We start from the raw sequence: 27515 nt of genomic DNA on the forward strand, positions 1-27515 counted from the left end.
CGGTCGATTTGCATATTAGCATTTTATTATATAGGATATTCTCTATAAGTGTGCCATGGCTAGTTGCAGGAGCATAATTATCAGTGAAAAGGATATCCTATCAGTTACTGCAGTTTCTTTAGGAACCTTGCATGGGACATTTTAGGAAGGTATTCTCTATACCAGCGGTTCTCAACCTGTTGTTGCGACCCCTTTGGTGGTCGAACGACCCTTTCACAGGGGTCACCTAAGACCATCCTGCATATCAGATATTTACATTATGATTCATAACAGTAGCAACATTACAGTTATGAAGTAGCAATGAAAATAATTTTATGGTTGGGTCACAACATGAGGAACTGTATTTAAAGGGCCAGAAGGTTGAGAACCACTGCTCTATACACTGGCAACAATTAAGAGATTTCAGAGTCACTGCCATTCCTGAATTTATAAGTACATACAATAATATGATTAGGAGCATAGGCTCTGGAGTCAGAATGCTTGGGTTCAAATCTAGACTTTAAAGAACCTATATGTCCTTGAACAAACTAATTAAATTCTCTTGGTCTCAATTTCTTCTACAAAATGTAATTAATAGTAACACTTGTCCCCTACAATGATTAAAAAATTAAATACCTGGAACCTACTAATTGCTCAAAAATATTAGCTACAGCTATAATTGATATCCTTAGAGTTTGTTTATGACATCTTGGAAAAAAGAGCAGTATTAGAAAAAAAACTCAAGTGAAAATTACAGAATGGCATGCTAAAGAACTAGGTATAAGGGAAGTACCTCCTTTATATATATGATCTGGTTGGCTGTATCCTATAATGGAGCTATAGTAGTTTGTTAGATTTAAATGTTGAAATAAAAGATATATTTTGAAGTGAGTAGTAAGGTCATGAATGACTGAAGAAAAGCAACAAATAAGAAAGTTCAGCAACAGTGGACTATAGATACTCCTAAAGGTTATCTGTTCACTTGTTTCCAACTTTGTTCATTATAGTACCAAATATTATAATCTAAAACAACAGACTCAATGTTAATATCTTCTTTAAAAGACAAACAGAGAAACTACCCCATTATAGCATCAGAAACACGTAAATTAATTAATCCTACAATGATTGTATTACTTTTTCTACTCAGTGGATTATTTTTCTTTTATACTATAGACTTAGAAATAAAATGAAATAGAAATTTTTACACTTACATAATTTTGTGCTTAAAAACCAGTTGATTATCTGTATCACCTATGATTAAGGTAACATAGTGAAAATCTGGTGCTGTTCTTTTAGTTTGTAGCTGTTCAAAGTTTCTTAATGTAATGGTCACTAATATTTCCGCCATCATGTCACTGTATCTTGCAATCTTTAAAAGAGGATAGGCATAAAAAATATTAAAAACAGCCTTACTACTCATACTCAGCTCCAAGTCAGCTATGAGTAGCATTATTCCTGATAAGACAATCAAAATATCTAGAAAACAAAATATTTACCTGTTCGACTTCAAGTTCATATTTTGGAAGATACATCACTGTTTCTTTTATCTGAGTTCCAAAAGGGGGATGCCTATTTAAAATCTAAAAACATTTATATCATTATATTATGACCACACTAAAAATTATTTTAGTAAAATACTTTATATAACAAATAGATTTTTGTTGTTATTGTTGTTAATCCTCAACTGAGGATATTTTTTCCCATTGATTTTGGAGACAGTGGAGGGGAGGGAGGAAGAGGACGAGGGAAAGAGAGAGAGAGAAGAAAAGAGAGAAAGAAACATCGATGTGAGAGAGATTGGAATCAAACCTGCAACCCAGGCACATTGTCCCTGACTGGGAATCAAACCCTCAACCCTTAGGTGCCCGGGCCAACACTCTAACCACTGAGCACAACGGCCAGGGCTAGTCAATAGTTTTAGTAATGCTTATTACTTAAAACCTTACGTTAAAATACTTATGACTATAAGAAGAAAAATCATTTTACTTGAAATAAATATATAAAAGTTAAGCTTTAGAATTCACGTTAAGAATAGAGGTAATATTAGGAATAAGTCAATGTTAAATACCAGTTCAAGTTCCCTTGCATCTGTTTCTTCTATTTTTTTAAAGGAAGTCAAACCTGCATTAACCATTGCATTTGACAATGTTATACCTGTGGAAAATTAATCAAATAGCAGTTTTTAAACAATCTATTTTAAACAAAATATATATTTAAATATTTAACTACATTAGTAAAAATGTTAGATTCAGACTAATAACTGATTTATATTTTTATTGATTTCAGAGAGGAAAGGAGAGGGAGAGAGTATCATTGATCGGCTGCATCCTGCACAACGCCTACTGGGGATCAAGCCTGCAAGTCGGGCATGTGCCCTTGACCGGTATCGAATTTGGGACCCTTCAGTCTGCAGGTCGATACTCTATCCACTGTGCCAAACTGGCTAGGGCTAATTTTTTAAAGTTTTTAAAAATGTTTTCAGTTAAATTAGTTGGGAAGTGACATTATTCAGTTGTTTATATCTTTTCTTCAAACTGAAATAAACATGCATTTGCTTACTATACAAAAGAAAGGAATTCTTCAGTTCACATGATGGCTTAGCCCTTAGTTTTATCATATGTCATCCATAAAGCAAGTATCAAGAGACACCTATTATTATATTCGTGTTTGAAAAAGGCAACATGATTCAGGGATGAGAATATTGCTTTATGAAACTATGGTATTCTGAGCATTTCTGTCTTAGAGTTCTCTCTTGTCTGTACCTAAATAAGATAATTTTACTCTTCTGCTTAAAATTTCCAACACCTTTCCATTGCATTTGGAATAAAATTACAATTTCCTTACTATAGCCAAACTCCCTTGCCTGTATGCCTTGACCACAGCCTACCTCTCCCATCTAATTGTCTACCCTTCTCTTGCTGAATATTGTCCAGCCACAATATATATTTTGTTCCTTAAATATATCAAGTTCACTTCCATCTTTGGACCTTTTCTTTTTGCTTAAGAAACTAAAATTTTAAATTATTACACTCATGAATGAATTTAACCAAATCCCCAAATAGAAGATATTGTCAGAAGTATAAAATTCCAAAATATTACCACTCTGTGTACGCACATATATTACTGATGATGGTATGACACTCCTATTTCCTTACATCTTTATTCTTTCATGGGAATTTTTCTTATACTTAAGACACAACTACTATTCATAATTCCTTTATGTTCATTTTCATTTTCCCTCAAAACTTCTGAATTTTAATTTTTCAGTTTATAAACATTGTTGAAAATCAATGTGTATTCTTTATTTCTTTCCTGATGCTCTTATAAGAGCTTAGATTTGCTTTTTTGCTTGATTCACTTTTCTATGATTAAATGTAGAAAAATGTTAGAGTTCGACAATTAGGGAGATACAGAATTCAACCAACACTCAGACTGACAATATTCTAAGGTCAGAAAGACTGGCTTTTTCAAGTACAATGAAACTTTTATTAGTAACCATTTAATCTAATTTCAACTTTTTCTGTAAATTGCTATTTCTTAACTGTTATATGGAACCTCCTTCACAATTCAGAACTCTTGTCTTTGTGGGATGAGTGTGGCATTTGGTTTGCCGGGACTTCTGTAGGAAGGTGACCCTTTTCATCAGGAATATCTCCTCGAATTGGACCTAACTTTCACCAGCCAATCCCCACCTTCACCCCAGCTCCCAGAGCTAGTCAGCTCTCTGCTACCAACTGATTTCAAATTTCAAGGAAATAAAAAAGTAGGAGATTTTTGTTATAAGGAATAATAACACAATCCCTTACATGATTTTTTCATGTCCCAAGATGCATATCCTATATAATAAAAGCATAATATGCTAAGTGTCCGACCAATTGGTCAACCATTAGGTAGACGGCTCGACCAGTTGCTATGATGTGCACTGACCACCAGGGGGCAGACACTTTGGTAGGTTAGCTTGCTGCTGGGGTCCGGCTGATCGGGACTGGGCGAGAGGGCTGGACACACCCTGGAGCCCTCATGCATTCCCCCCCCCCACGGCAGGCCAGCCCCCATCAGCCCCAATTGGGACTGGGCGAGATGGTCCCAATTGGCCCCAATCACTGGCCAGGTCGAGGGACCCCACCATGCACAAATTCGTGCACTGGGCCTCTAGTAAAATTGTAAAGCTAACTAGACTGTCAGTCATGGGCTAACAACTCTCTTTTTAGAGTTCTACCGAAGAAGGAGGAGGGTCACAAAGCCAATGGCAGCAAACTGGAAAACTCCAGAGTGTTTTAGTCATATCCCGGTCTTTGTAAATGTCCCCCTCTAGAGTCTTTCAGTTCACACCCTGAACTAGATCCCAACAGACAGGAAATAGTTAGGCATAATCTTTTGTCTGCAGAATCTTTAAGAAGATTAGTACTAATATCATGCTGTTATTGAAAAAAATAAAGTTGAGATATAAGTAAGTGGTATAATTTTCTATAATGAATTAGGAATGCCAAGACTGCTAGTTCTCTACCTTGTCACTGAGATCAAAACAAAATAGTCATAAAAGTGGAAGAGAGAGCAACTCATAGTTACCTAGTTACTAAAACAAAATTTCACTTTTGATTTGAAAACAAATTTAAAAGTAAGAGAAATAGTTTTCATTTGGGTTTCCTAATTAATTTAAAATGGAATCCTTTAAGCCAGAGTAAATAAAAATGAGACTTTCAAGACAAGTAAAGTACAGTACCTCATTTAGGCCTACAAACATAGTTTTCCTTTATAGGTCTATAACAGTGATGGCGAACCTTTTGAGCTCGGCGTGTCAGCATTTTGAAAACCCCTAACTTAACTCTTGTGCCATGTCACATACAGAAATTTTTTGATATTTGCAACCATAGTAAAACAAAGACTTATATTTTTGATATTTATTTTATATATTTAAATGCCATTTAACAAAGAAAAAATCAACCCAAAAAATGAGTTCGCATGTCACCTCTGACACGCGTGTCATAGGTTCGCCATCACTGGTCTATAATCATCATAGAATAATTTTCCTAACAGCAAAATAAATTGCAAACATTGACAAACTGCCTGCCTATATTCAGTACCTACCAATTTTTTCCAGCTGTTTGGATACATGCAGAGAGTTTTCCCAAAGTTTACATCGAAAACATTTAGCTAAAATCAAACTGTTCAATAGTACAGCAAAGTTCTTTTCTTGAAGAGCCACAAACTCTGACAACCCTAAAAAAAAGTTTCCAATATTAAATCTAGTACACTAGTTAACTGAAAAAATATTGAAAATACAAGAATCCTGTAACATACATCTTGTAATTCGTGAGCCACTTCTGAAAATCTTTGAGGTATCTTGTGTCAAAGCAAAGTCCTGTATGGGAATGCATCCTAACTGAGCCTGAATAAGACTGGGGAGAAAACAAATTCATTATTTACTTTTAAAAATTATTATCTCACAGTATTTGACATCATTGACTGAAATATCTCTTCCTAAAATTCCTCTCTGACTTGATTTCTGTGACAATACATGATCTATATTTTATATCATTATTGTTGCAAGTATTTTTTACTTCTTTTACCCAATATCCAAAAGTTCAGTTCTCACTTCCCTTCCCTTCTTTATTCACCTCTCTTTCTCTCAAAAATCTCATTTCTTCTCAAGACTTTCATTATCTCTAGATTGATAAACTTCTAATGCTTACAGGGCACAGTCACTTAGACTGTTTAACCTCAACACATCTAAACTATTTGTCATATTCTCCTTCAATACAGTTCTGTCTTTGGGTTTTATTACATATAAGTATTATAGAAAAACAATACAAACTGTATAATCAACAAATATTTATTAAATGCCTATGAGTAACAAGCATAATTTAGGTGCTGATTACTCTGTTCAACATATGAAGGTCAGTATCATATTCGTTAATTATTAGAAATCAGCAGCTGCTTGGCTTCAAAATTTGAGAGCTATGTAGTAAAAGAGGAAAAAAGGAGCTACCAGCCACTGTGCTATTATCCCAGGTTCTTTGCTACTTATTTCTACTGTTTACTTATCTAACCAGAAATTGATACACAATAATTCTATGAATGTAATTAAAATCATTAGACTCTCTTGTATTCTCTCTTGGGGGGTATTTTCTAGAAAATTTGTAGTCAAATATTTTATAGAAAATAAGAAAAACAAAACAAATGGAGCAAATGTACAATCAAAAAGAAAAAGACAGAAGGAAGAAATAAAGACAAAATCAGAAATTAGTGAAATAGAAAATAATAGAAAGCAAAGATTAAAAAAAACAACTAAAGTGAATAGAACTATTAAACATAGTCAATACCTAAAAATAAATGACTTAAAAAGATTACAATATAGCCCAGCCGAGGTGGCTCAGTGGCTGAGCATTGATCTATGAACCAGAGGTCATGGTCCGATTCCCGGTCAGGTCACAAGCCTGGGTTGCAGGCTCAATCCCCAGTGTGGGATGTGCAAGAGGCAGCCAATCAATGATTCTCTCTCATCATTGATGTTTCTATTTCTCTCTCCCTCTCCCTTCCTCTCTGAAAGCAATAAAAAATATATATATTTTAAAAAGATTACAATAGAGAAACCTCTTGCATATCTGTTTATGAAAAAGAAAAGGACACAAATACTATTAGAAACTAGAAAGGAGACATTATATATTTAGAGGAACATTTTAACTTATTAGAGAACAAAACTTTATGCCATAAAAACTAGCAAGGTAGATGAAATGAATGATATCTCAGAAACATATAAATTAACAAAAATTGACTCAATAAAAGTTAGAAACCCTGTAAAAAACAAAGAACATAAAAAGTTTTTTTTAGAAAAACCCAACTTTCAGATCCAGTAACTGTGGTGAACTAAAAGGGGTTGCTGCTTCTCTACCCTGAACCCAAACCTGTTTTTACAAATAAGTGAGAAGGAGGTTGATGGATCCCAGAATCTAATCCAAAAAGTGTGAAAAATCCCTTGGTGGTGAAACATTGGAAACTTGACCACTAAAAACAGTAATAAGACAAGTTTTCATCTACAAGTTAAGGAAAACAGAGTTAAAAACAAACAAACCACTAGAAATCAAGGAAATAACTATTAGAAATTACTCTTTATAGATAAAACTAGTGGCCTGGTGCACGAAATTTGTGCACATTAAAAGGGAATTAAAGAAAATATTTTAATATTGCTATTTGCTCTTTCTCTATAATAGAAGTGTCAGAGATGAAAGAAAATTAGTAAAATATATATGAAAATCTTCCTCCCGTCAGAGTCTGGGGCACACCGCAGGACCCAGAGTCAAGTTCCTGCCCACCCACGCGTGCCTCGAAATCACGCGAGACCCAGACCCAGCCGGCCTCACCCCCATTGGGCAAGATCCAGACCTGGCTGGCCCCACCCCTGTCAAGCCCCGCTGGGTGGGGGGGGTGCACCCTCAGGTCCCCTGGCCCGGTGCCGGGCGGGGGGCGCAGCCTCAGGTCCTCCAGCCTGGTGCCAGGAGGGGGGCACAGTTTCAGGTTCCCCAGCCCAGTGCCAGGGTGGGGGCACGTCCTGAGGTCCCCTGTCAAGCCCCACCAGGTGGGGTTGTAGCCTGAGGTCCCCTGGCCCGGGCTGGGGCGGAGGGCGTGGCCTGAGGTCCCTCAGCCCAGACCGGGGTGGAGGGTGCAGCCTGAGGTCCCCCGGACTGGCACCGGGGCGGGGGGCATGCCTTGTGGTCCCCCGGCCCGGCGCTGGGGTGGAGGGCATGGCCTGAGGTCCCCTGTCAGGCCCCACCAGGTGGGGGCGCAGCCTCAGGTCCCCTGCCCCGGCCCGGAGCCACGCAGCCTCTGGTCCCTGCTGATCGCTCGTTATGGCTCCTTATGGGAACCCTGCCTCTGCTGTGGGCGCAGCCATCTTGTGTTATGGGAACCCTACCTCTGCTGTGGGCGCAGCCATCTTGTGACAGTGTGAGGGTTAATTTGCATATTACCTCTTTATTATATTAGGATGATTGTCTACCTAGGAACTTCCAGCAAACCAACTTAAGAACTATTAGTACTGTTGATAGTTCGGCGAGATAGCCAAATAAAACAATCAAAATTCAAAAAAAAAGTAGCCTTCCTATATATCATCAATGAATGATTTATAAAATGCAACGTTATGTTATTCAATGTAAAAAAGGACGCGGGCCTGGACAGTGTTGTTCAGTGGTTGAGCGTTGACCCATGAACCAGGAGGTCATGGTTTGATTCCTGGTCAGGGAACATGCCTGGGTTGCAGGCTCGATTGCCAGTGGGGATATGCAGGAGACAGCCAATCAAGGATTCTCTCTCATCATTGATGTTTCGGGTTTTTTTTAATCCTCACCCAAAGAGTGAGGATATTTTTTTCCATTGATTTCTAGAGAAAATGGAAGGGACGGGGAGAGAGAGAGAGAGAAACATCAATGTGAGAGAGACACGTTTATTGGTTGCCTCCTGAACACACCCCAACCTGGATTAGGGATCAAATCTGCAACTTAGGCATGTGCCCTTGACCAGGAATCGAATCTGTAGGCCAATGCTCTAACCACTGAGCAATGTTGGCCAGGGTTCATCATTGATGTTTCTATCCCTCTCTCCCTCTCCCTTCTTTTCTCTGAAATCAATTAAAGAAAACATATTTTTTTAAAAAAACTCTGTTCACACTATCAAACTATGTAAAATGCCAAGAAATAAACCTAACAAGAGATATAAATCCTAAATAATCTTACCTAATAATAAACAAACATGTAAACTGACTGTACCTTTCCTACGCTAACCAGCCAATCTGGAGAGTATGCAAATTAACCTAACAACGATGGCGGTTAATTTGCATACATAGGCTCCAAGCGGTGGAGCGAAGCCTGACGGCCCCGGAGCAGTGACGACTGGAGCAGCGAAGCCTCACGGCCTCAGGGCGAAGGCCTGGGTCCCAGGTGCTGGAGGAAAACCGGTGCCAGCAGCCAGGGGAAAGGAAGGCCTATTGCACGAATCTCTTCGTGCAACAGGCCTCTAGTTAAATATAAAATACCACAGAAAGACATAAAGATCTGAATGGATGAAGACAGACCATATACCTAAACAGATTTCAAAACTGTAAGAATTCTTTTCCAAACTAATCTATAAAGCCAATTTCAACAGGACCTTTTATAGACCTTGATGAACTGACTCTAAAGTTCATAGGGATCTAGCCCTGGCAAGTGTGGCTCAGTTGGTTGGAGCATCATCCCATGCAGTGAAGGCTAGTGGGTTCAATTCCCAATCAGGGCACATACCCAGGTTGCAGGTTCGATCCCCAGTAAGGGTTGGGGTGCAGGAGGTAACCAATAGATGATGTCTTTATCTCTCCTTCTCCCTTCTTCTCTCTCCAGAATCAATGAAAAACATATCCTCCAGTGAGGATTAAAATAAAAATAATAAAAATAAAGTCCATAGAGATCAAAAGTTCATAATGATCAGGGGGAGAAAACTGTAGTAATAGCTCAAAACATCTTTTACAGATCAATAAGGAGGGACTTGCCTTATCAGATAACAAAACAAGCAATAAAAGAAGAGTAAATAAAACAATGTGGTATTGTCACAGCAACAAAATAAATAGACTAACAGTAAATATTTATCAAATACTCCTGACTATCTTTGGAAGACAAAATATAATTAATTAACTCATACCATACATAAAAATTAACTCCAAATGCCTTATGAAAAGCCTATAAGTAAAAATAAAATGATTTTAAAGTATTAGAAGAAATGATAGGAAAAGTCCTATGATTTTAGAATGCAGGGCAGAGACTGCTTTCCTACCAACATTTATTCTCACTTTCCTTCTTAAAAGCAAAATCCCAGTTTTAATCTAGACACATGCCACCAAGACACTTCCCAGTCTCCTTTGCATGTAGGTATAGCCATGGAACTAGGTGCAAAAGTGAGTTAGGACTTCCAAGAAGTCTACTGAACCGAGAGAGGATACTTAAATGTAATGGCTACAGCTCTAGCAGTCTTTTTGGACAATGAGGTGACCTTGAAATAAGTCATGAAGCTACCTCAGACTCTACTTTGAGTTATCTATTCTGTGATAAAAAAGTAGCCTATCTTGTTTAAGCTATTGTTATTCACTTTATTGCTGTTTGACTGTAGTTGAGGCTATTCTAAGAAATACAAGATATAAAAGATCTTCCTAACATGATTTTATAGCAGTTTAAATAACATGTATATTCCCTAATAATTATTCCCTCCTAATAATAATATTCCCTTCTATATCCTAAACCAAGCACATGGCATAGCATATCATAGCATTTGTGATTGCAAACTGAATAAAAATCATATTTCCTTTTGCATAAAACCAATTATGTATATTCCCTCCTAATTTTAAAATACAACTTTTTACTCATTAGATTGGCAAAAGTTCAAATATGCAAAACCACTATTGAGAAAATGTATGAAAATAGTCACTCTTTTTATATTGTGGATGGGAACTGTCAGAAAAGCCTTTTCAAAGGCAATTTGGCATTATACATGAAATCTTTTCATGTATGAACCCTTTTACCCAGAAATCCTTGAAAAATATGGTATAAGTTCATTTCAGCACCAATTATACTAGCAAATATTTATAAACTATATAACTATTCATCAAGAAGTGGTTAAAATTATAATATATTCATACTATAGGATGTATTGCTATTAAAATACATATTGCTATTATAATAAATGAAGTTGATATGTGTACATACTGATATAGAAAGTATGACATTACTAGGGCAATAATTATAGCATTTGCTTGCTTATATATAGACATTATAAATGTTTATTAGCACACCAATATGTATGAAATAAATAGAAAGGACATAAATAGAAAATTTACATCATACTACTGGGGAAGGGAGATAGGGAGTAGTCAAGGGTGACCTTAGTCTTTGCTTTATAAATTTTACTTTTGACTCTTTACAAATAAATCCATGTCTTACTTTCAAAATATAGTAACAAGAAACAAATTAATGAGAAACCACTGATTTGGAAATATATACTGAGTTCACTGGAAAATGTCATTTAAGAAAACAGCTAGGGCTGAAGGCGAAAAACCTGGAAATTAAAGTTATGAAAAATAAAAAAACAACAACGTTAAAATAAAGGGCAGAAACTTGAAGGATAAAAATTTCAAGTTAAGAGGATTAACACCTGGAATTCAACAACGTAACAGGGAAAAGAGGGAGATATAAAAGTGGTAACTATTAGCCATCATCACCCACCAAAAGACTGTACATTCTGGATTAAGAAAGGCCCTACACACATTCTCTCTCCCTGGCCAAACTCAAGTAGATGCATAAAGGAGGGAAACAATAATGGGAAACAAAATTGTTATATGCATAAAAACAATTATAAAGTCATCAAATTTAAGTTTTAAACTTATCAAAAGAATGTATGACCCAATTTAAGGCAAGATAAATAAAAGCATTAAAATTGCAAATAGGGAGTTCTCAAGAAGATGCTTGTGGAAAAACACCTGATTTGACTCACCAGTTGATGCTACAGAGTATATCAGAAAAAAACAAAACACTAAATCAAGAGATCTAGATTATTGTTGTAGTTCAGTCCCCAATATAGCAACATAACCTTGGGCAAGTCACAACTTCTCTAGGCATCACTTACTCCATTTGTAAAATGGGAGGATTGGGAGATAATGATCTCTAAGGAATTAGAATTTCTAGAGAAATACAGCCAAGAAGCAAAACAAAAACTTCTGTTGTCTAAGCTATAGATAGGCCTTTTAAATTGTTTAGAATGGGGAGAATTTTGTTTCTGAGACATCAAGGTATTTGGGAGATAAAATTCAACGTGATATCATGAAATATCCCATGGAAGGAGTGACCTCCTCTAGCTAAGGAGGGGAAAAATTTCTTTAGCTAACTGGTTTAATTGAGAACATACAAAAATCATTTTTATCTGAAATTGTATACTCGAAATCAAAAGGTTTAACACTAAGATCTAAATATTCAGAAAACCAAGCACTTGGCATAGCACATTACTGCATTTATGATTGCAAACTGGGTAAAAGTCACTACAATTTACAATGTAACCTGTCTACTCTTCCACTTACAACTCCTCATTATAAACTTCCCATTCTTGGCAGAATATTCATCTCACTGTCATATATGCATTCCTTTACCCATGCTTTTGCTCTCTCAGAATGCCACTGTCATTCAACAGACATTTATTACATGTGTTTTCATACTGTCCATTATTTTTATATGTATGGTTCTCATTCAAGCTAACTTGAATGCTCTTGATGATAAGCATATCTTCTTTCTATCATCTACCTTGCCTGAACAGAACACATCCTCAATAAATATTTGTTGATTAAAAAATTTCACAAATCATCTGTTTAAATTGAAGTCTGAATTTTTAGAAATTAATTTCACACCTACATTCTGACTCATTTTTATGTAAATATGTTCTTTTTTATACTCAGGAAAAATGTGAAATAAATTTTAAAACTATAAAAAATGTATAAATATGAATCATGAACAGGTAGTCAGTATTTTAAGACATTCAACAATGAATTATCTTTACCAATTTACTTTCATTTCTCTTGTTTTAATTTTTCCTTCCATTGGAAATCTGTAAATAAAAACACAAGGCAAAATTTTTATTATTACTTATTTTAACAAAATAAAACCTTTTAAAATTATTTAAAATATTTTAACTTCTGTACCTGATAGTTATTCGATTTGGACTTCTGTTCAAAGTATTCAAAGTTTTCTTTTCATTTGTCCTTAATTGTACATCTAGAAATTCCTTGCAGCTGGCTATCATTTTGACCTATAAAATTTCAGCATTTGTCCATTTAATTATGTCCATTCTTTCCTGTCATCCACTTTCTCTATACTTATTTCTCATGTTGCCTTGGGACACCACAGTTTTATCATTGGGCATAATAGAGCTAAAAATTTGCTTTATACATTTTGCTTCTTTAAGGATTCACCCACTCATTCATTTATTAACAAAAGTTTACAAACACTTGTTATATGTCAGACATTGTGCTAGACACTGGGACTAAGACGTTAAAGATTAACAAAATAATCTTACCACATAGTAAGCCTTCAGTAAATGTTGCTCTTAATACTATTACTACTATTATATTATTACTCCCCCTTCTATAGTTTGCAAACCATTATCTCTATTGAGGCTAACTTTGTAATGAAAAGAATGCTTTAGATATCAGTTATGCCACATGACTTTGAGCAAAGCACTCTCTCTGCTTTGGTTTCTTGCATATGTAAAATGAAACTAATACCTATTCTAATTCTCTTACACATGTACTGAACTAAAAATCAGATGTATTAATGTTAACATTAAGATTTTTCTACTCTTGATTTCTTCTTAGTTAAAAATAATTTTACATGTAAATAAAGCCTACTTTTCGCCAATTTTTGTGCTATTTTTAGTATAATCCTATTAAAATAGTCAACTTAGCTATTTTAAATTAAAATGAATGGCTTAAATTTAAAAATAAATATAAATATCTTGTTTTATAGTCATGTCCCCAGTAAAGGGAGAAAGCACCAATACAGTTACCAGTTACCAATATGACTATCGTTCTCTTCACTGCTATAGCTGCAAAGTTGCCACCACTGTTGATATCTTAGTATACCTGTTTTTACTCACATTTCCCTACAATCAGTTCTCTTGTTTTTGGTCTATCATCAATCCTATTCTATTTCTACTGTTACTGTTATTCTGTTGCAAAAGGTTCAGGGAAGAGTTGCATATATGCGGCACATGTGTCCCTCATTGTCCCTCACTAATGGCAGACTTTCCTAATATGTCATGCCACATGATTTGGGGTCTTTCTCAACATACTGCACTTAGAAGCCACTACCAATGTAATTGGCATTCTCGTGTAAGTTGAAGGGTAACTGCCAGCCCTACTCTGAGTATGTATATAAATTTTCTTAGCCCTGATACATAGATACAACTGAAAATACATTCTAAGACCTAATATTGAATATCTCATGATCAAATGTACATAAGGTTGGAAGAGACATAAGCACTGTTTTCTGCTCATTCATTCTTAAATTACATGATATACTAATTAGTTGTTTCCCCAAAATTATTTTATACTGTATTAGTTTGTATTTATTTTCTAATGAAAATCAATTTACCAGATCCAGTAAAGTTTCTTTTCCACTAATTGTACAAAATTTCTTCACTGTTTCAAATGTAATATAATACCAAGCCATCAACCTTCCTGTCTCTGTGGTAAAAGATGGAAAAATAAACATTTACTCCATCAGCTGAAACAACTTGCTTTTTCATGAGTTTAATAAACATTTCTTTAACATCTATTCCAGCCTGTAATGAGATCAAGAACAAAAGACACACCAACAAATCTAGAAGATGTAGTCTCTGAACTTATAGTTTGGCTAGGGAGATAACCAGATGAAAATAACTGGACTAGAGAACAAAGTCCAGTTAATGATAACATTTACATATACAAACTTAAATACAGAGGAAATTGAACTTAAGAGAATGGTCAATGTGGGGTGGCCTAGTAGAGATAATGAGTCTTGAGCAGGATTTAAAAGTAACTAATATGCCTTGGCAGAAAGGAAATACAGCCATTATGATCTCAGGAAAAATCAAGATTTGCTAATAAAAAAAGTAAAGTTTAAAAGATTATCATTAGAATACTGTTATGAGAGATGTATGGCTTGATAAACATATGGCTTGGTCATATGCAGGTTATTTTACATAATGTAGAAATAATAGAAGTAATATTTCATATGTTTATTATAAAGATTAAATGCAATAATCCATGTAAAGAACTTAGCATAGGGTCTAACATTAAATGTTGCCCACTTTCATTATCAAAACATGATGAATGATAGACTTACAGAGGCCCTGAAAGAGCCTTGAAATGCTATTAAAAGAGTTTAGATTTTGGATTTGATTTGTAAAATAAGAGTACCACTTAAAATTTTTGAGCAAAATTTAATTAAATTGGCGTTTGAATATAAATTGTTTTAGAAATACAACATTGGGTTGACTGGAGTAGGGGGATTTGAGTGGGGGTAAATAATTGATGAAATGGAATTGTTTTAAAAGCTACTGGTTTCAATTATAAGTTGTCAAAAACATTACGAATAATTTCAAACCTTGTGAAACAGAAAATGGCTGGGAACAGGAAAACGGCATACTGCTTTTCAAGAAAAGGATTAACATTTATGTATGTACTACAGGTTTTGCTGAAGAAGGGGAAAAAATTACATTCCATTAGATTTAGATACTCCATGGTACAGAAGATAAAAAAGAAACAGAGAAATAACAAGGGCAGCTTAAAAGCTGCTTTCTCAATTAGGAGTCTAGTGAATATATTCAGCAAAAATGTGAGTAATTCAATGGTTCAGAAAATGGAGCTTCTGAGAGCAGTGTGTGAGATATCAAGAATATGGTTATCAAGGAAACTAAATATAACTAGGGCATATTTAAAGCTGCTGCTATTATCCTAAGTGTTTATAAATTAATATAGGCCAGTGATGGTGAACCTGACACACGTGTCAGAGGTGACACGTGAACTCATTTTTTTGGTTGATTTTTCTTTGTTAAATGGCATTTAAATATATAAAATAAATATCAAAAATATAAGTCTTTGTTTTACTATGGTTGCAAATATCAAAAAATTTCTATATGTGGCACGGCACCAGAGTTAAGTTAGGGTTTTTCAAAATGCTGACATGCCAAGCTCAAAAGGTTCGCCATCACTGATATAGGCTATCTCCCTGTTAGAGAAAATTAAAGGTTTTGGTAAAAGACTTGATACTTGCTGGGTTTTTAGTAAGGATGAAGGTTTCCTAAGTAAAGTATAAAAACAACATACAAAGATTCCAGAAGTGGCTCTCTGAGGGAGCGTGCGGCTTAGTGTGGCTTTGTTAGCATCCACCATGCAGTACCATGGCCAGGTTCAAAAAGTGCAGATATTTGTAAAATAGATTTCAGATTTAGGTGTGGCTTTATGAGCAAGTGAATATGTGGATAGAAGCCTGTATCATTGGTTTTGATGAGTATATGAATCTCATAGTAGATGATGCAGAAGAGATTCAATCTAAAACAAAACAAAACAAAAAACTAGAGCGGATCATGCTAAAAGGAGATAATATCACTCTGCATCAAAGTGTCTCCACCTAGAAATGACTTAATGAAGTGAGAAATTATTGAGGAGCAATACAGTTTGTGTTTTTCAGGTGTCCTTTTTTGGGGGAATAGTTCTTACACACTTATTCATATTGGCTTACAATACCCTTATGTTACTACCAGATGACAATAAAATATGTTGAATTGTTTTTGTTTTTGTTTTTTTAAAAATAACATAGAAAGGAAGCCATGAAGAAAGTGACTCAAGGTAGAAGAAATAGAAAGAATTAAAAAAGATATGCAAGTGAAGAAAAGAAGTAAGGGGGCAACTTTGCTATCAATATAGCTACGTGATTAATATTCTCATAGTAGCAAATTCAGGATAATTCAAAATAAAAGTTATACAGTTGGGGATTGGGGTGGAGGTAGAGGCCATAAGACTGCACCTCTCACATCTCCTACTGGAGATGACCCCAGCTACTATGTTCTGAATCCATCACCATGTTCATACCGAGATCACACTTCTCAAAGATGCTCCAAACCAATGACTGAGCATGGCAGGAATATTAAGGTAGGCCTATAAGACAAGGGACTCCTCTGATGGGCAATTTTGACTTGAAGATTCCCCATCAGCTGTGCCAAATAGTTTTAGGACTGCAAATTTTCCATCTTTCTTTCCGTCCTTCTCACCCTCCCTCCTACAGAGGTTCAAGATGCAACCCAGTTCATTAACTTTTCAAGCCTCTTGAAGTTACACACCATTTTAAGAAGGATAAACCCTTCTTAAATTCACACAAACTAAGACTTGGCCTTTTGAGCCCTTCTCTTTTACACATTACCAGGTAGAATAACTAAAACGCTCAACAAAAACATAAGCATACCAATGAAAATATCTAGGTATTTCAGTACTATGATGACAGATTTAAAAATAAAAAACTGTATGAAGCAGAATTAAAACACAGAGGCTAAGAATTTAAATACAAAAAATAAATACTGCCCTAGCTGGTTTGACTCAGTGTATAGAGTGCTGGCTTGTGGACTGAAGGGTCCCAGGTTCAATTCCAGTCAAGGGCACATGCCTGGGTTGTAGGCTTGATTCCCATGAGGCAGCTGATCAATGGCTCTCTCTCATCATTGATGTTTCTATCTCTCTCTCCCTGTCCCTTTCTCTCTGAAATCAATAAAAATATATTTTTAAAAAGTAAATACTGAAAAAGGTAAAATAAAATATTAGTAATATGTAGGAACAAGAAGTCACAAAAAAGAATTTATTAGAAATACTATATAAGAACGTCCGTCTACATTAATGGCAGGCTAAGTATGAATCAACCCTCCTGCTGAAGGCAACTAAAATAGCTAAATGAAATACAAGAAGTATTTTTTATAAAGCATCAAAGAACTAATATGATATTTATCTAGAAGAGGGCTTAAAACCAAAAGGATAAGTAGACAAAATATTTACAAAAACTTATCACATACTAGGCCATAAACCAAGTCACAACAAATTTCAAAAGATCATAATCATACAGAAAATGTTATCTGATCACAAAGCAACCGTAATAAAAAAAACAACAACAACAAAAAGCTTGTTAGAAAAGAAAGGTAACTTAAAAAATGTACAGAAATTAAGAACTATAGTTGCAAATAATCCATAGGTCAAAAAAGAAATCATAATGGAAATATGAAAATATAACAAACTGATTAATAATAAAAATACTACAAATCAAAGCTAATACAAATTATTGGCCTTAAATAAATATATAGTATTCTTGCAGCTGGCCGGTTAGCTCAGTTGGTTAGAGCGTGGTACTAATAAATATATAGTATTCTTGAATACTTATATACATATTTATTTCCTGAAAATATACAACATATGCATTCCTATAAATTCTTGCATTCTGTAGAAATCTATACTAAATAGAACAGGGTTTATGGAAAAAGTATTGAAGCAAACAACTAAAGAATACATGCAACCTTGTAACAAGAACACTAACCTAAATAATAATCCCAATAAAAGTACTACCACAGTTGAAAAGACATGTTAAATTCCTCATAAAATTGTATATACATACATGTAACATTTTGTGTGTTGTTGTTTTTTTTAAGTAGCTTGATGATAGAGGGTGTAACAAGAGGCTGCTGAGTTATAAACACAAAGGACAAAATGTCCCAAGATTGGGCATTGCATAATAGATATTTTCAAGGCAAAATACACGGCTAACCTGGCCCAGAGGAGGATCAGGTAAATGGGCATCATGTACAGTAATGTATTCCTCTGAGAATTCAGGTACATTTAGCTAGATATGCATATTTTATGTTAAACTGCTGGAATAATGAAGTCAATATTACATCCCAAGAAACTTCTAATCATGAGTGCTAAAATTATAAAACATTCGTTCTCTCTTCTATTATACTCTAAATAGAATGAAAGTGAGAGCATAAGTAATCAATGTTTGAATAATTTAGAACTGGGAAAAGGATATCTACAAGTTATAGCAGGTTTGAAACAAACCAAAGATTTAAGCATTTCATTCCTCTGCCAGAAGTTACCAGAATCAGTGAAGACAAATTCTATGCTGGTCAAAAAGAAGCTCTATAATTTTATAAATAGGATTCTTGCATAAATTTATCATGTTAATGATGATACCGTGTTGAGATCACAATTTAATTTTACCATCACCGAAGTTTAGAAGAACAAAATTTCGTATTTAGTCTTAAGCAAGCAATTGTGTTTTTCCTGTTTTTTTGTGTTATGTTTGTGTGTGTGTGTGTGTGTGTGTGTGTGTGTGTGTGTGTGTTTGTTGTTAATCCTCACCCGAGGACCTTTATTCACTGGATTTTTTTTTTTTTTTAGTGGTGGTGGTGGTGAGGGGGGAGAGTAGAATGGATGAGGAGAGACAGAGAGAAAGAGAAACATCCATTTGAGACATACTGATTTGGTTGCCTCTCACACACAACTGGGGGTGGGATTGAGCCTGAAACTGAGGTACGTGCCTTTGACAGGAATCAAACCCACGAACCATCAGTCTGCGGGCCAGTGCTCTATCCACTGAGCCAAACTGGTCAGGGCAAGCAGTTGTTATATTTATTAGCAATGATGGAAAAGTTACCAGTTGGTTTGAAATTAACACCTTCATCCATCTTTATCAAGTCCAGAGATGATAAATCATTCAGATTCTTCAAACATAAATCTGTTCAATTGTAGAAAACATTTTTATTTTAGCAAAATAAGGAAGCAGCACAAAATAAAATTTATTATTACATATGCTAAAGTTATGTTTCTGTGCAATTGTTCTGGGAAGAACTGTAATCCCTACTTAAGTGGTAATAAAAAGCTCATTTAAATAAAAGACTTGATAATATGCAAAAAATATTTTCTAATAGTAACAATAATACAAATAACAAGTGATAAAATAGCATTTACAACTTGGAGCTTTAAAATAATGTTTGTATTATCTCATTTAATCCTCAAAATAACATAGTAAGGCAGGTGTATTAATATTATTTCCTGTACAAGTTAGGAAACTAAAAAATAGGCTAAGTAACTTGCTGTAGGTCTAAGTAATCACTTTGTCATATGACTTTAAGTAAGGCAGTGGTTTCCTTTTTTAACTTTTATCAAAGATATAGAGTATAGACACACAAAGTATAGAGTCAAATAGTTCTAAAAGATAAAGAGTAAAATAGTTCTAAAATATTGTTCCAAAAAACACCAGTCTTGCCCCTCCTCTGAGTTTGCCACTCTTAAGGCAACCACTTATGATTATTTTAACTGATGCTTTTGGTATTTATCTGAATATGGCACTATCGGTACTTGGAAGGAACCTCTGACAGGAAGCAATGCAAGTCACTCTCACTGATGGATGGGGATCAGAGTAGTAGGCTGCTGCTTAGAGTGCTCTCTCTGTCCTGTGCTATAAAGGCCCAGGAGACTGGAAACAGTTCAGAGCAGAGACTGGGATTGCCACAATCTGTTCAAGCTTAAGTAGACTGACAGCTTACAAAAATATAGCCCTTCGAAGGCAAGGTTCTTTGGGAAATATTTTAATTTAAGAACATTGCTTAGGCAGCTTGATCATTTTAATTGTTTTAAGTAAGGCTTTTGAAAGTTTTGCTAATTTTCTTAATTACCCACTATTAATTTAACCTTCAGAAAATTAATCAGCTAAAGAAGAATGCTTACTAATGCTGAGCACTATTCCAAGGTTTAGGTCTATAGCAGTGGGCAAGACAAGGTTCCTTCTCTATAGAACTTTTTAATAAAGAAAGCAATCAATAACAAATAATAAATAATACAGTTTCAGGTATTGAAAGGTACTATGAAGGAAAATAAAGCTTAGAAAGGACATAGCGAATTATAGATTTTAACTTTTAACTAAAGCTTATGTGTATTTCTGATATAAAGCTACATAATTTCTGATGTAAAGTAAGGATATAGTCATCCTAATTTTCAACATAAGTAAACATGTCAACTTTCCTAAGAACACAAAAATAGCAGTAACAACATGGAAATCAGTTTGCCTTCCTCTCTGTAAGGTAGGTTTAACTAAAGTAGTCCAGGAGAACCTCTTTGAGCAGCAGATTATTTGGACAAAGGCCTAAATAAAAGGAAGGTGCAGGCCATGTAAAATATGTGAGAAGTATTCCAAGAATAAGGAACAGATAGTAAAAAACCTGAAGTGGAAACAAGCTTGATGTGTTTAAGGAACAGCAAAGGAGCCAACTGGGAAAGAGAGTAGAATCAAAAAGGAAATGACAAGAGATGAAGTTAGAGAAATAGGCAGCAAGATATCAAGTAGGACGTTGTGCGCTCTAGTGAAAGCATGTATTTGATTCTAAGAGTGATGGGGAGCTACTGGAAGAAATTGAGCAAGAAAGTATAACCAAATTTAGAAACAGCACATTATATGCTAAGGACCCTTCTTAAGAGAATTAAGGCACACTTCCAAGGATACCAAAACATTATATTCAGTTCAAATATAGACAAAACTTAGCTACCTTTATAATGACTGAAGATAAGACAAATATACTGCCAATTTAACTAAAGTTAAATCATTACAGTTATTGGAATACAGCAAGATATTTCTTGGACTATCTGATTTCTTGTGTATATTTGATCACTATGATCACGATATATGCTTTTAAAACTCCATTACAAAATTGGTCAACAAATAAAGGATAATATAACTACTTTATAGATCTGTTTCTCAACAGTGTTATAAATATATGTTATTGCTTATCACCATCTTTCAATAATATATTTATTCCTTAAGCAATACAATTTTACTGTTTCATCTTTAAATCTTCTCTGTATTCTTATTTGCCATATATGTACACCCAAGTATAGAATAAATTAAAATTGGCTAAATATTTTTAGTGGATTTAACATTGTTTTTCTTTCACTGAAAAAGTTACAATACAATGAAGAGATAGGCATTTTTAATCCTAAAAATGCTCAACAATCATCTGATATTTTAAAAGACAGTTAATGAAATACTAAGTGACTGAAAAATAAAGCTGGGGTTTGATAGGAACACATCATTAGCACAGTTTAGAATAAGAAGCCCATTATCAAGCTAGGCTTATATTTTCAATCAAAATTAAACTAGAAAAGAAAAATAAAGAGTTGTGTCTATATGCAACATTTTCAAAGACCAGAGTCATTTAAAAAATAAAAAAATAACCAGGTTAACATATTATAGAAAGGAAGATATTCTGATGGAATCAACACATAGATTAATTAAGAAAATGTGTATGTGCTGAACTTTATTTTGGTGTGAAAAGAAATAACTCTTGTTTCTTCTCTTCAAACAATAGGTTACTTTTAAAAAAATAATTCCCAAAGAGTATTCTTACTTTCACAATAACTGACCTTTTTTATTAAAGTTTATAGAATATAATTTTTTGGAGGAAATACATCTAACCTTGTAATTTTGCTTCAATTCCATCTTTGTTCAAACCAGATGCAAAACCTGTATAAGTTATAAAAATGTGTAAAAAATAAAATAGAATGGACTGAATTCATCTTTATAGGCTCAGTTTATACCCTACTTAACTAGAAAAGTGTAGTCCAATTAAATATTAAATTAAAAAATAGCTATGATTTTAAACAAGGTTTACATCTATAACAATAACCAGTGTTGAAATTCTTTCAATATCAAATGGCTTATCTTTTGCTTATTTGACTGTATAACAGTGACGGGGAATACTCTATATATTACTTTTCCTTAGAGATCTGAATGTTTTGAACCTGTATCCCTTAGAATGGTATTGCAACGTCAGGTTTTAATTTGATATTCAACAATCTCAAGTATTTTATAACCTGTACCACATGAAAGAACCCTCTAGAAGCAATATAACCAGATGTGTGTTACCTTTAGAAGCAGAATGAAAATTCCAGCAGCAATGGTAGTACTATATACTTTGATTTGAACGCCAGTTCAAATAAAATTCAAGACATTTTTTTACTTTAAATAATTTTAGGCATTTTTGTTATTTTTATTTGAGTTAATTTTTTTCCTAAAATGTCTGATTTCAAACCTTACTGAAAGACTAGAGATGAAATAATAAAGATTTTCACAGTTGTCTATTCTTGCCTCTAAATGTATTTATGACTCTTGTTACTTCTGTTTCTGCTACCTGTCAGTTTCTTTAATCTATTTTGTAACCTATTAAAACAAATATAGTTCCAACTGGTTTGAAAAAATTACTACTTTTCCAAGAAAAAGTAACAAACCATAATGAGATGGATTTTTCAAGGCTCTGATATAAAGCAAAGTTGATCGTATCCATTCCAAAGCAATATTTACATCTGTGATGGTATGCAATACTATCTCTGCATTCAAGTGTTCAATAAGATGTCTGTGCAAACTAATTGGAAAAAGAATTTTTGCATTAGTAATAGGTATTTCAATGCCATAGCTCTTGCTGTTTTAAACTTCAATAATATTTTGAATAATCAAATAATATAACTGAATAATATACTTATTACTACTTTAATAATTCATTAAGATAACTTAATTTTCAAAAACATAAGAGAAAACCATTATGTCAGTTCAACTTTTAGAAATATTATAGATTTCTTTCTATTACATAGTTCTAGAAGACATTATTGTTCTAAAAAGAAGTGGAGAATGACAGCAAATAACAAGTGTTAGTAAGGATGTGGAGAAAAGTGAACCTTTTGTGCACTGTTGGTGGGACTGTAAACTAGTGCAGCCACTACAGAAAGCAGTATGGAGAGTCCTCAAAAAAATAAAAATAGAACTACCATATGATCTAGCAATTCCACTTCTGAGTATTTATCTAAAGAAAGCAAAAAACACTAATTTGAAAAGATATATGCACCCTTATGTTTACAATAGCCAAGATATGGAAGCAACCTAGGTGTCCATCGATAGAGGAATGGATAAAGAAAACGTGGTACATTTATACAATGGGACATTACTCAACCAGAAAAAAGAATGAAATCTTGCCATTTGTGACAATATAGACCTAGAAAATTACATTAAGTAAAATAAGTCAGAGAAAAACAAATATATTATTTCACTTATACCTGTATGGGGAATCTAAAAAACAAAATGAAACAAAAACTCAAAGATACAGAGAATAAACTGATGGTTGCCAGAGGGGAGGAGGTTGGGGAGTTGAGCAGAAAAGGGAAGAGGATTAAGAAGTGCAAACTTCCAATTATAAAATAAGTCACAGGGATGTAATGTACAGCATAGGGAATAGAGTTGAAAATATGGCAGTAACTATGTATGGTGACAGATAGTTATTAAATTTACTGTGATGATCACTTTGTAAGGTATATAAACGTTGAATCACTGTTGTTCACCTCAAACTAACACAATATTGTATGTCGCATGGCAACTATAATTAAAAAATGAATAAAATCTGTTCTGGCTGGATAGGTCAGTTGCTTAGAGCATCATTCTGATACCCCAAGGTTGTGTGTTCAATTGGTCAGCGCACATATAAGAATCAACCAATGAATGCATAAATAAGTCGAAAAATAAATAGATGTTTCTCTCTCTCAACCCTTTCTCTTCCTCTAGAATCAATAAATTAAAATAAATAAATAAAATGTCAAAAAAAGCTAGGGTGTGAATTATATCCTATTCCCTCCAAGAGGATTATAATCAAACTAGGAGCCCAGCGAGCACACGGCACAGCCCAGCCAACCCTCCAGCAGCCCTGCTTTGACACCCGAACCTGTCCACGCAGAGCTCCAGCGCGCCTGGCCCAGCCCCCAAACCCTCTGGCCTTCTCTAGCCGCTTCAAACCCCGCCGTCAGTCCCTCTAGTCGCCTTGGGCTGGTCCCGCCTTCTCTGGGTGCCTCCCCACTTCCACCCCGACTCTGGAGCAATGCGGCGGCTCCGCCCCATCATGGTTCTGGAGGAGAGCATTGGAAGCCTCCCGCCTGCTGCGTTGTGCTCCTTTCCCTGGCAGGTGGGCCATGTGGCACTCAGAGTGTGAGCAGTGGGTGGCGATGAACTGGTGAGGGGGGCATTATGGGCTCTCACCCCTGCCCTCCCCAGCACAGGATGGTCCCGCCTCCTCCGGGTGCCTCCCCACTTCTGCCCCATCTCTGGAGCAACACCCCAGCTAATATGCTAATGACCTGGTCATTACCTGTTACGGAATATCGACCATTAGCATATTAGCCCTTTATTAGTATAGATACTTTACTAAAAGGACTCAGCTTGCTTATCTATCATTAAACAAATTTTAAATATGTAAAGAGAAGTGAAAATTATATTCCTCTTCATATGACTAATTTGGACTTTTATAACAAGGACACATAATACTGCATGCTAAGAAACACTGATGAATAAAAATATTGTATTATTTTTTAACTATTAAATTTCTTAAAAGGACATAAATTTTCTAGTTAAGATACTGAAAAGTTTCAAGCAAATGGCCTAATCAAATTTCCCTTTAATATATCTTAAAAATATTGGCTATAGTAACAATATCTTGTTGGAATATTTTATTACCTGCTTTCTATAGTGTCACTACAAGCTAACATCTGAATATACTTCTCTTTTGTACTTAACCGAGTCATAATAACTGCAGTAGCTGTAGTGTCAAACTGGGGAAAAAGAAAACATACACACACACACGTACACACACATGTACACACACACACACAGAAATTTAATAAACATGAGCACATGTTGATACCAGTCCTTTTCAATAACTCAAGACTTTGATTCTATATTAAACAGTCCCTTGTCTTAAAAAACAGGTGAAAAAGGCCTTAAAAATACTTCTGAATTTGAATGTTAACTGAAATTTTAATTCAAAATCTCCTAAGAATCCTAATATATAAAAAGCCAGGGGCCGTCACGACCGAAACAACCGGATGGATGACTTAACAGCAGGCTGCATGGGGCGACCAGGCCGGCAAGGGGTTAGTGAGGGACGACCAAACGACTGAACAGCAGGCTGTGTGGGCGACCAGGCCGGCATGGGTGGCAGTTGGGGGTGACCAGGCCAGCAGTGGGGGCAGTTAGGGGCGATCAGGCTGGCAGGCAGAGGCTGTTAGGGGTGATCAGGCTGGCGGGGGGGGGGGCATTTAGGGGCAATTAGGCAGGCAGGTAGGTGAGCAGTTAGGAGCCAGTGGTCCAGGATTGTGAGAAGGATGTCCGACTGCCGGTTTAGGCCCGATCCCCCAATCCCGGAGATTGGGCCTAAACCGGCAGTCAGACATCCCCCGAAGGGTCCTGAATTGGAGAAGGTGCAGGCTTGGTTGAGGAGAACACCCCCTGTGCACGAATTTCATGCACCGGGCATCTAGTATAGATATAAAAATACCACTTTGGTTTCAATATAACATAATTTTGGCAGTGGTGAAATTAAAACAATCTTAGGTAACTGTATAAAAGTTGTAATATTTGGTGTTCATATATAATCTAATTTATCCTATAAAATTATAGATTTGTTTAACACAGTATTTTGATATTCTTTGAAAAGATATTCTTCCTAAATATTTCCTTAGTACCTATATGAATGACTTCTTTATTCAAGTATTTGTCAAAGGCATGTTTGGTAATATGTATGAGATGATTTTTAATTGTCAATACCTGGAGACCGTTACTGGCATTGTGTGCTAGGATCCAGGAATGCTACATGTTCTGCAATGCATGACAGTCCTACACAATGAAAAACTGTCCCATACAAAATGCCAATAGTATCTCCATTTAGAGTAAAAAACCAAACAAAGAAACTTTAACAACATACACATTCATAAACCCAATCATTTACCAACCAATGCTATATGGAGTGGAGGAAGTATGTCTTTTTTAGTGAGAGTTATTTTACTTCTACTCCTCCATTAAAGTAGATTGTCTAAGTTACATTTATTTTTAAACCTAATCCAAAATCCAAATATGAAATATTAATCTTTTGTTTAACAAAAAATACACAAAAAGGATTTTGCCATTTACTGTCTTTAAAATAAGTTACAAAAAGTAAAATGCTGTCACTTACTTGAGGTCGACCAGCTCTTCCAATCATCTGTAGAATATCTGTTTCACTGTACTCTTCAAACATTCCTCCAACATAATGCATTGTAGATTTTATAACTACTAGGTGAGCAGGCAAATTTACTCCCATAGCTAAAGTACTGGTAGTAACTGCATCAGATTAAGAAATATTACTTTCAAGCCAGATAATTTTAATGCTCAGGTAGGTATTTTCTTATAAAAGGTATATTTTTATAAATGTAATATGCTCATATAGATAGAATTTATTTAAAAATGAAGAAAACTCTATAATGTAAAATAATACATCTTTTAAAATTATTAAATTCTCACTTTTCAAATTGCACTATGTGCAGTAACATGGTAAAGAACTAAAACTGGTAACAAGTTTAGCTATAACATGTATAATACATGAATAGTTACATAATTTTGGACTTGAGAAAAAAGCATAAATAAGTCAGGATACTTGAGCTTTTTATTTTATTGTCTTAAAAATAATTTTCCAAAATATCTAATAATACCCACAAGAATATACTTTACTTACAAAGAGCTGGTAAATCTCCAACAGTAAAAGCTCCTTCAACTACTTTTCTATCTGACAGCTCCATACCAGCATGGTGATAAGCAACACCATGTATTAAGATATCTATAATAGAAATATATCACCTGTTATGTACTGTTAATATTTAATCAGTAATTGACTCTTTTTAACTACAGCTGAAATACTATTCAAAAATACCTCTAAACCTACCTCTCAGCTTTGAATCTCTTATGGAATACGCATGCTTCTGTAACCTATTTTAAAATACCATAAAATTATTGTGAGTTAGTTCCATTAATATAGTTTATTTTGAGGCTTACAGATATAAAAATATTTTCACAATATCATTATTTGAAAACCATTTTTAAAAAGTGGAGAACATCTAA

At 34.7% G+C, this 27515-nt stretch overlaps 1 protein-coding gene across 1 annotated transcript in view; it reads right to left on the reverse strand.

Moving 5' to 3' along the window:
• The window catches only part of HFM1 (HFM1, ATP dependent DNA helicase homolog), a 93103-nt gene that overhangs the window by 36172 nt on the left and 29416 nt on the right, over positions 1-27515 (reverse strand). Inside the window, exons 13-27 of the mRNA XM_023757679.1 lie at positions 27340-27383; positions 27133-27234; positions 26596-26741; positions 25101-25195; positions 22838-22971; positions 22026-22073; positions 19212-19292; positions 14133-14224; positions 12683-12789; positions 12541-12588; positions 5281-5378; positions 5068-5199; positions 2048-2133; positions 1476-1559; positions 1191-1348 (exon numbers count right to left, since the gene is read on the reverse strand). Of these exons, the coding sequence (XP_023613447.1) occupies positions 1191-1348; positions 1476-1559; positions 2048-2133; positions 5068-5199; positions 5281-5378; positions 12541-12588; positions 12683-12789; positions 14133-14224; positions 19212-19292; positions 22026-22073; positions 22838-22971; positions 25101-25195; positions 26596-26741; positions 27133-27234; positions 27340-27383 (1455 nt within the window). The remainder of the gene's footprint in view (positions 1-1190; positions 1349-1475; positions 1560-2047; positions 2134-5067; positions 5200-5280; positions 5379-12540; positions 12589-12682; positions 12790-14132; positions 14225-19211; positions 19293-22025; positions 22074-22837; positions 22972-25100; positions 25196-26595; positions 26742-27132; positions 27235-27339; positions 27384-27515) is intronic.

Source organism: Myotis lucifugus, unplaced genomic scaffold, assembly GCF_000147115.1.
Source record: "Myotis lucifugus unplaced genomic scaffold, Myoluc2.0 scaffold_110, whole genome shotgun sequence".
Taxonomy (NCBI): Eukaryota; Metazoa; Chordata; class Mammalia; order Chiroptera; family Vespertilionidae; genus Myotis; species Myotis lucifugus.